At 43.4% G+C, this 10000-nt stretch overlaps 1 protein-coding gene across 1 annotated transcript; it reads right to left on the reverse strand.

Annotated features, from left to right (window-relative positions):
• Positions 1-4934: 4934 nt before the first annotated feature.
• On the reverse strand, positions 4935-9646 carry LYPD6B (LY6/PLAUR domain containing 6B; the record flags this gene model as incomplete). The annotated part of the gene is made up of 4 exons (XM_082483872.1): positions 4935-5099; positions 6934-7064; positions 8288-8386; positions 9532-9646. The coding sequence occupies 4 exons, from the start codon at positions 9644-9646 to the stop codon at positions 4935-4937; spliced, it is 510 nt and encodes a 169-aa protein (XP_082339998.1).
• Between the last annotated feature and the right edge of the window lie 354 nt (positions 9647-10000).

Genomic DNA, 10000 nt, shown 5'->3' on the forward strand with positions numbered 1-10000 from the left:
TTTACTAACGATTACAGCAATTTCATTTTCAGAACTGCAAATGAAATCTAGTTTTCTTCCTGCCTTCTTAAATGCCATGGGGCACGGCATGTCTCTGTCAGGATAAACTGCCCTCCAAGAAGGGAGGTTTGGCATCGGTAAAGATTCCTGAAGTCACTGCTGGTAAAAGCCAAAGCAGATGAAATTATAAACCATACTGAAGCCACAACAGAATTTCATTTAAACTAAGATTTTGCGGGCGTTTCCGTAGCTGTAGCAGGAGTTTAACAAGCAGTGTCCCCAGGACACCTCGACATACATGCATATATTATCCATACCGGTACCCGGGATCTTTTCCTCGATGGAGCTACTATATGTGCAATGTAAAGCTACGTTTACGTTGCCGTGCCTTGCAACGCAAAGCTGGCAAAGAAGGGTGACGCTCCTCTAGAAACCGGAATTAAACCCGCAGCTGCCGATTTGCAGCGCGCTCATTCAGTCCAGCACATCCATGAGATCCCGCTGGGAAGAGGGATGTCTCCACTGGCTCAAGGAGAGGTGAACCGTTTCTCATTATTTCCATTTTCCATTCTTTCCGTTTCTCCATTTCTTGTTAAAAGAGTTCGGACTGACGCTCGCCGAGCAAAAGGGAAAGCTCCACCCCACGAAGAACTTGATGTCCCTGCAAACGACGACATCAACTGGGAAAGCCAAAATCCCACCCATGGCCCCCGCCTGCCCCAGGGCTGCAGCGCTCTCCTGTCGAGGTGCGCGGCGCCGTGTCTTCGGTCCGCTGTGTATCCCTCCCACCTTGCCGCTCTCCGGATACCTCCCAGCCTGCCCCTCGGTGAGCTTCCAGCACGTTCCGAAAGAGAAAGAGCCGCAGAATCTGCCCCCAGCGCAATTTCAGCTCAACAAGTTCCCCAGTGCCACCACCTGCCGCCTTTCCTTAACAAACCGAATAAATTACAAAGTATGTTTTCCTTAGCCAAAATCAATAAAGGACAGAAGAACCTTCCCCATGACCGGTCTTGCTGTCTCAAGAAGCAAAAGGGTTTTTTATCTTTTTCACCACAAACATTTTCCACCAGCAAATATTTTAATATTTTTAATTAAAAGTGCCATTTCTGGAGGAGATTTTAAAACAGTAACACAGCAGTAAGAAAACATTATACAATCCAACGCTGAATAGAGAAGAAGCTTTCAAAAAGAAACCTTCTATAGACTGTCCAGTGCAATGTAAAAAAATTCATCATTACACACATCTATTATAAAACGACATATATCTTTCCTCAACTGCACAAACCGATTGACAGGACCCGTGAATTCTTTTCTGGTTCTCAGGGCAACACGAAGGGATCGTTTTGCCCGTGAATGCACGCGAGTTTGGCACCCGCTGGTTTCGCCCAGTGCCCGCTGCCCCGGGAGGGAAACACCCGCCCCGTCACCGAGCGAGAATACAGTATTTAAGGGGTCATCGCGGGAAGCTGGATGCGCACAGAAGTATTAGCAGACACATTTCTGCATGTAAAGTTGTGGCCGTGCGTTTGGAGAATCGTCACTTCCCAAGTTGCGTGGCTAATTTAGGCGTTAACGAGTCACGCGTGTTTAAGCTACGACACCTGCGACCCAAAATTGAGAGGCGTGAAATACATACATTTTGGAGCGCCTGAGGATTATTCTTCTCGAATCAAACAACGCTTTAGCGAGTTCCTCAGCGGGTACTTCAGAGCTGATGAGAAGGTACAGCTGATACTTGAATCTATTTAATAAAATGTAAGCAATCTACCATAAATTAACGTGAAGATTGCCTTCGCAGTCCATCATTAGTCACAGCGAGAATATGCGCTCTGGCGAATTTTACCGCTATTTCCTCCAATAATCAGCACGTACTGCTTTTCCTACAAAGTCAGCATTTAACGTTGGCCTAAACCAAAATGTAAGCAGAAGCATACAGGTTTTTTACGTACATCAAAAGCAGCAAAGGATAAAATCGATATTCACTCTTAAATTCAGTATTTCTTCAGCGAAGTGCCTGTTTGTGCAGCATTAACATTGCAGTAACAGCTTTTGCATATTCATTTTTTCCAGAAACAATAGCCCTAAACTTTGCAATAACAAAGGTATTGATCTATCAAGACGACTAGAACTCATCCTCAATATCCTCCACTCTTGGAATTACGCTAGAAAATACACCTTTGGCAACACCAAATCCTTTCACATACCCAGGCTGCTGTCTCTATTGTTAATTTGAAAAAGATGACAATTAAAACCAAGCATACTATTTTGGCACTCCAGAGGAATTCTTCAAATTATTTTTTTTTTTTTTTATCCCAAACAATTCTTTACCAAATGCGTTAAGTAAAATTATTTAAATTATGAGCACACTTCTTAACTTTTCAGTCTGGCAAACAGGAAAAAAAAAAAAAACAAACCCTCAGTTCAACCAAGACAAAGCAAAACAGAGAGCTCCTTTCCCAAAAGGTCTTTTGGCAGCTGCAGAGAACCCGCAGCCCATCTCCCCCGCGCCTGAGCCCTCCCGCTGGGCAGCCCTCAGGCTCTCCCTGGCACTCCCAAACGCTCTGGAACGGCATTTGCAATGTTGGGGGGGAAAAAAAAAAAAAAGTCAGCACTTAGATTATTGTAAATTATTTACAGTAAACTCATATAAGACTATAGGGCACTTTAAGGCCTTGTTTGGATTGCAGTAATTGTTCCCAGAAACTGAATTTTAGGAGCACCAAGCGCTTAGAAACCAGGGAAAATGACACGAGCCGAAACGTGGCAGACACCTTGCCTTCACCTCTCTAAGGAACTCCCCGTTGAGCAGAGAGCAAACCTGGAACGGTTTTCCCACACGAAAAAAGTTCAAGCACCCTGTAGATCACGTAGCAAAAAGGTGATGTTTACTGATGAAAATCATGGAATGCGCTCGTTACTGCGTCTGACACCAAGATTAATACTAGAGATATGTTACCTAGGGATGACCTGATGTCCTGGTTTGAGAGACACAGGACTAATTTCTCTTCTAATGCTTGGGAAAACTGCACTTTCAGAAGACTCCAGTGTCTGAATTTGTGAAAATATTTACTTTGCAGCCAGCTGTGGTGTGTGGGTCTCAAGGTCTCAGCGTTTTCGAGCTAGCCAGGTGCAGGGATGAGGAGGAGCGAGACCCGGGCACTTGACCCAAGCTGGCCAACAGGATTATTTCATACCATCAACGTCACACTCATTATAAATTAGAAAGTTTGCTGCAAAGTTGCTCTCTCCCTTGATGGCTGCCATCCTGAGAACTTCGTGCCCTGGTGCGGGAGCCCTGAGGCCTTCCCTTCCTCCTGATGCCGTAGCGCTCGCAGTGTCCCACATTTGCTGTCCACTGCTGGGAGTGCACAGCTTCCTACTGATAGAATTGGCTGAGTGTAATCTTTGCATATTCCGTATTGGTGTCGGGATCAATATCAGTTCTTTAGTGCTGTTAATGTTAATTATCTAATCTTATTTTATTAAATCTGTTTATACTTCAGCTCTCGGGTTTTCTTGTTTTTCCCGATTCCCCTTTCCCAGGTGGGGAGGGGTCATCGGGTGATAGAATGATTGTCTAAATGACAACAAATTGTTATGGGTCTCTCAAACCATAACACTTTTGAACACAGGAAAAATTTCCTCAAAGCATCCTCAGCATCTTGGCCTGTTGGATGGCACAGCAATGGTCATCAGAACCCAGAGCCTGGGAAACCTCGACTTAGACAGCAAGAACTATTTTGCATTGGCAAGGACAAAGTGTTTCCATCCAATTTCTTGTAACTCCCCAATTTGCCTGTCAACAAATCACAAGACTGATTCGTAGGCACATTTACATATTCTAAAATATAGTGTAGGCGATTTTAGAATGTGAACAAAACCGAAAACATTTCAAAATCTGTTTTTCACCTGCTAGTCTAAATACATCTGGTGATTTTAAATACCAAATAATTAGACCAGTAGTTATGTAAGTAAATCCCAATTTACAGTTACTTGAATTTTTCAGAGAACAGTTTTGAATCTCTTTTTAAGACTAAGTCGTAATATCTATCCTTCCTGAAAAATATTTCAACAGTCAATCATAATTTTAACCATCTCGTTTAAGACAAGAAAAAGCCACTAGAGTTTGATCACTTTGAACAATATCACAAAGATTCAGCTGAGGTGAGAGTCTATTGCAAAAAAATAATCCCTTTGTGGAGTGGGGGGGAAATTCTGACTTAGGTGCTCAAAGCGTTCATCATTTTTAGACAGGAATTCTACATAATTTCACACTGTTTAAAATCTAAGTGTGAGACCACATTTTACAGAAAAGAAAGATATAAGTATTATTTTGTATTTTTTTCCAGTAGAAATGATAGCTCTGGTCAAAACAGAAGAAAGATCTTTCATATATGTTCTCTGTGAAAACCATACACGTTCTCTATGAAAACCGTAACTAAAGACAAGCTTAAATACACCTGTTGACCAAGGTAAGAAATTTTGCGTTATTTATGCACAACGAAAAACAGTTTAAAACCAGTCTCCATCGAGATACCTGTTGGCACATCGTCCGTCAAGAGTTCCGTTTTATCTCACCTGGGAAAGCGATTGTCTACGGACACTTTTCTCTGTTCAAAAAGCATGCCAAGCGTATGTCCGCTTTCATCATAAAATAGTGAATTATAACAATTGGAGTTCACCCCACTGCCTAGTGAGCCAGCGGGTTGTTGTGGGGTTTTTTTCTTCTAAATACTGTAGGCCACGTGAAGTGTCTTCACCAAAATATCCAAGGACGTCATGATGAACACTTGTTTTTCCACTGTCCCCTTATATTTTAGGTAAGGAAGAAGTATCAGCGATTTCTTGCACATACCGAACCGATCCCCGTACGGCTGCTGACGGCCCGCGGGAAGGCGGACCCTCTCAAGCCGATGGAACGGGGGGATGCTGCATCACGACAGCGCGATCAGCAGGACCGACACAAGCACGGCAACGCTGACTGTCCGCCTGCTGCCGTCCGACGTTCTGCGGGCGTGCAATACGGCAAATACCGCATTTGTGTGGTTGGTTGGTATTTCTACATTGCAAATCATGCCTTCACAGCACGAAACACATTCCTGTTGAGAAAAAGGAGATCACCGGACTCAGGGTAACTCGGCAGCGGCTTTTGGAGATGTTCGTATTTTTAAATTGATTGCAAAGGTCACAGCTAAGCATACAGAGCGTAGATGCTACAGTTTCTCTTCCAAGTCAAGCACCACAGCCTTCCTGGAGGAACTCATCCCCTACTGCCGTCACTGGGCTTGGAAACCGGGATGCGACGCAATACAGCCACGTTCGCTGCACTGACAAGTTCCCCAACATAACACAAAATAGAGAACGCCTTCCACCACTTTCCCCTTCTAACACATGAGCTATCAAAATGAGTCTGCATGTTTCAAGTTTCAGCTTTTTAAGCTACAAAATTCTGACTGTAAAAACTCTGTTCCCATTCATTTTTCCCCTCAAGCTTTTGTGTCCAGTGCAGCTTTGCATGCTGGACTTCAGACTTGCATTTTTTCGGTTTTCTGGTGCCACAGAATCATCGACACAGCTGGTTTTCAGGAGGAAATCTGAAAATTATTTTCCTTACTAGAAAAGCCCAAGAGAATACTAATTTTTATCTAATCCAAAGACATGAGAACTCTTATAAGATACAATGCAGCAGAAGGCAGGCTGCATAGTCATTTCACGCCCTCAGTCAACCAAAACCTGTTGAAATCAATGGAAGTTGATTCAGACAACTTCCGGACTCTTTTCTATTTATCATCGATGTTTGTCTGCTTCGTCTTTGGTGTCTGAAATCTTTCATGTTAAAAATAACATAACTGGCCTTCTCAACTCTTAAAGAATTAGTGGATAATACTTTAGTGCAGTGAGTAATATGTTAGTGGGGTATGCTTGATTATGAAGAATAAACTCTAAGGGAGCATCCCAAGAATGAGAGAAGGCAGCAGTTGTAGCTTTTGGTCATGGAACAAAACCTCATAGATTCAGAGAATGGTTTGGGTTGGAAGGGACCTTGAAGATCACCTAGCTCCCACCCCCCTGCCCTGGGCAGGGACACCTCCCACCAGCCCAGGTTGCTCCCAGCCCCGTCCAACCTGGCCTTGAACACCTCCAGGGATGGGGCAGCCACAGCTTCTCGGGGCACCCTGCGCCAGGGGCTCACCGCCCTCACAGCAAAGAACTTCTTCCCAATATCTCATCTCAATCTCCCCTCTTCCAGTGTAAAACCATTCCCCCTCGTCCCATGGCTCCCCTCCCTGATCCAGAGTCCCCCCCTCAGCTCTCCTGGAGCCCCTTTAGGCACCAGAAGGCAGCAATAAGGTTTCCCTGGAGCCTTCTCTTCTCCAGGCTGACCCCCCCCACCTCTCCCAGCCTGTCCCCCCAGCAGAGGGGCTCCAGTCCTTCCTCAGTCGTATCTCCCTCATGCTCCTCCCTCCCTCCTCTCCTCCCTCAGCTGTACCTTGCTTAAGAGTGCGGCCTTCGTGGACAAATACAGTCTTGCTTTGTGTACTGCGTGGTGTTAGCCAAGCTGGGTGGTGCAGGGACAGGACCGGACTCCCTAACGCCCAGCCTGGCTTGCCCAAGGGCGGATGGTGTCACAGCCTCAGCGCCGGCCCGGGCCGCGCTGCCTACCCGGGCTACTCAGAACCCAGAACCTGAGGCCCACATGCACACCAGCAATGCCCCCGAAAGCTCAGGCGTTTCTTTAGAAGTTGTTATTACACCCTGTCACACACAGGGAAGCAGGGGTAGGCACGCATTTGTCACAGAAAGTTGATTTCTAAACTTAAATACTTGGAGAGCGTTATCTTGGCACATCCTCTTCAGCGCAGCAGGAAAAACAAGTACTGGAGCGCAACCCTCGAAAGCAATCTGTGCTCTTATAGAAGGAGTAGTGCTTACTGTGTGGCCGCTTTCCCTGTGGTGGTGGCAGCCTACAAAATGGCATTCTTCTCCGGTAGCACATTTTTTGGTGACTGATGTACTCTTCCCATGGTCTGTGAAGAGATGAACTGTCAAACAGTACTGAGTACCTACAAAATAAATTTACAAATGTTGATTTGCATAAAGTATGCACTCTTCTACAGGATGTAAAAACTTTACACAATTTAGCAAAATACTCCCATAAAAATGACTTATTTTGGCTGTATAAAGCCATTTTTCTACTTGATCAAAATACCATTTAGGAAGAAATTATTTATTGACGAAATCTTAAGCATCATTCACCCTTCAAACCTCCAGAAAGGCTGCTATCATTTAAACTACTTAGGAGAATCATAGAATCATAGAATGGTTTAGGTTGGAAAGGACCTTGAAGATCATCGAGTTCCAACCCCCCTGCCATAGGCAGGGACACCTCCCACCAGCCCAGGTTGCCCAAGGCCACCTCCAGCCTGGCCTTGAACACCTCCAGGGATGGGGCCTCAACAACCTCTCGGGGCAACCTGGGCCAGTGCCTCACCACCCTCACAGGGAAAAACTTCTTCCTAATGTTCAATCCGAACCTGCCCTCTTCCAGTTGGAAGCCGTTCCCCCTCGTCCTGTCGCTACATGCCCCAGTAAAAAGTCCTATCATCCATCCTCTACTCCTTTTCCTTAGCGCATTCTTGCTTTCTTTGTTTCTGACATTCCTTCTTTCCTCTGGTTCATTTCTTCCCTTTTCCCACTGTCACTGTGAACATCACTGCCAAGAAAAGTGAGGAAACATATTTCCATTCTTTCCTACTTATATGCCATTCTCTCATACACGTACGATCCCCCGTCATTCAGGTCCTGCTGCTCACAAGGGAGCCTATAGCCTAGAGAGACCATTATATCTTGGGACGGTATCCAAAAGGAAGGGGATAAGGCTACGAAGGCAATTCTTATGTTCTTTTTAAACCACACCTTTAAAATTAATTCTTAGGAAGCACACAGCTACATATATATACCCCCCCCCCAAGATATTGATATATTATTAATATTTTCTTAATAAATTTATTATTCTATTAATAATACATCGTTCTATAATGTATAAAATGTTTTATACATACTTATATATATATAAAATAATTTTTCACTGCTGCTTCGCCCTGTGAAATGGTCAAAATATTCGGCTCAGCAGAAATCGTATGACTCGGTATTACTAATAACGTAACTGAGGGCAGCACTGTGTTGGCATGTTAATCCCATTCAGTCAGACTTCCACAAGATGGCTGAGTCAGGGAGAAACAAATTTAACTGTCACAAAGAATCTCCTTAGTACAGACACACTTACTTTCAGGGCACCATCTATCTTCAGCCCATCTGTTACAGTTGTAATTGTCCACTGCATTGTCACAGGTAAAGCACTTGAAACTGTTTGGGAATGGTGTGGCTTTAAAAGTATTAAAATATAGTAAGTTTGCAAATATTAAGAAAAAAAAAAAAACTATTCAAAATAATACTCTAAGTGCTTATACACACATATACTTACAAAAACATATTACATACATTTACATATTTTCAGTGATATATCACAAATAAAACCTCTAAAACAAGTTTTGTAGAAAGCTTTTACATTTTTAACTGGTTTTGCTATGCCTGAACTTTAAAACGCCTCCTCCTCTTTTCATTCTCTCACCATCCAAAATACCATTTAATTAGTGCTGGGAAAAACAGGAAAGAGAGACCATCTTATATACATGCACCGTAGTACATCCGCGTGGATGTGTGTACGGTTACACAAACACAATCTACATTCAAATGGCTTTTGATTCCTCTGATGAAAAAACCACATCTTCAAAAGCAGCTTCAGATCTCGATCTCCAACTCTGAAGGAGTCTGAACCCTTTGACAAAGGGATCAAGAGAACTATTTTAAAACCTTATTTACATTACATAAACATATACATTATTTAAAGCTGCGCAGTCCCCCAGATGCACGCGTATTCCTATTATATCTCGCTGCCTTGACTGTTTCAGTGATACGTGTCACGAAAATCTTCTCCCCTTAAAGGAAGGGGTAGAACACTTCCGATGCTAGACAAGAGGCAAAAAAATGATGCTATTAGTGACAACTGGCTTCACAGGTCCCACAAGGTTTTTAATTACCTTCAGTTTGAATTAACTGCATAACAGCACACCTCTTCTTTGCCTTACAAAAACCCCAACAAGATAAAAGACAAAACCCTCTGTTCTGTATTATTTATGAGAAATCCACTGCATAATTTGCTCCGCAGGAAGGCATTTCAGAGAGAGAAAAATAGAATAAAAGCACTTAAAATGTGAGAACTGTTGCCCTCGTGCAATTTTTAATTTAGCAGCGCATGCAATTGTTTGTTTTCATTAAGTCAACTTATAAAATCTTAGAAATAAACTAAACTGCTGTGGGTTGAAAAGCAAAAGTTTTATTTTCAACTTTTTATTCTTCACGTTTGAAGAAGACAAACGCCTGAAAACCAAAGGATTGAAAGAATAGGGTAATTAACTAAAACATTAAGCTACAATTGCACACAGAGAAAAAGCATAACTGTCTGCTTACGGTCTAGCGGAGGTCTCACGTTGTAAAAGTTGATGTTCTCAGCTGAAACCCAATTTCCTGGAAGGATGAGGAACGGAAGAAAGGCTCCGGCCAGCATGCGATAGAATAACAACATGCTGAGTCTTACTGTACGGGAAAAGCGAAACTCTGAGGCCTAGGAAGGAAAGGGAATGCATTATTTAGGGGGACTCATAAAGAGCTGAGCTTGTGGAACAGTAAGTTTTCTAGGAACTACTTTGGAAACCTGGAAAACTCAGTCCGTAGCTCTGTACTGTGAGGACGGCTAACGCAAGCAGGCGCGCAGTGACGAACAACGCAAAGCTGAGCAGTTACTGCCTTCTGCTGGCCAAGATCCTGCACAAAAGTACTTAAAATTTCCACAAATGTAAAAAAGTTCACATTACTTCTTTAATCTACTTGTCCTTCTAAGCGATGTCAGTCTTACAGATTCCCTGTAAGCATTCCTAAA

The sequence above is a fragment of the Vanellus vanellus genome, assembly GCF_965231255.1.
Source record: "Vanellus vanellus genome assembly, chromosome: 5".
NCBI classification, from domain to species: Eukaryota; Metazoa; Chordata; class Aves; order Charadriiformes; family Charadriidae; genus Vanellus; species Vanellus vanellus.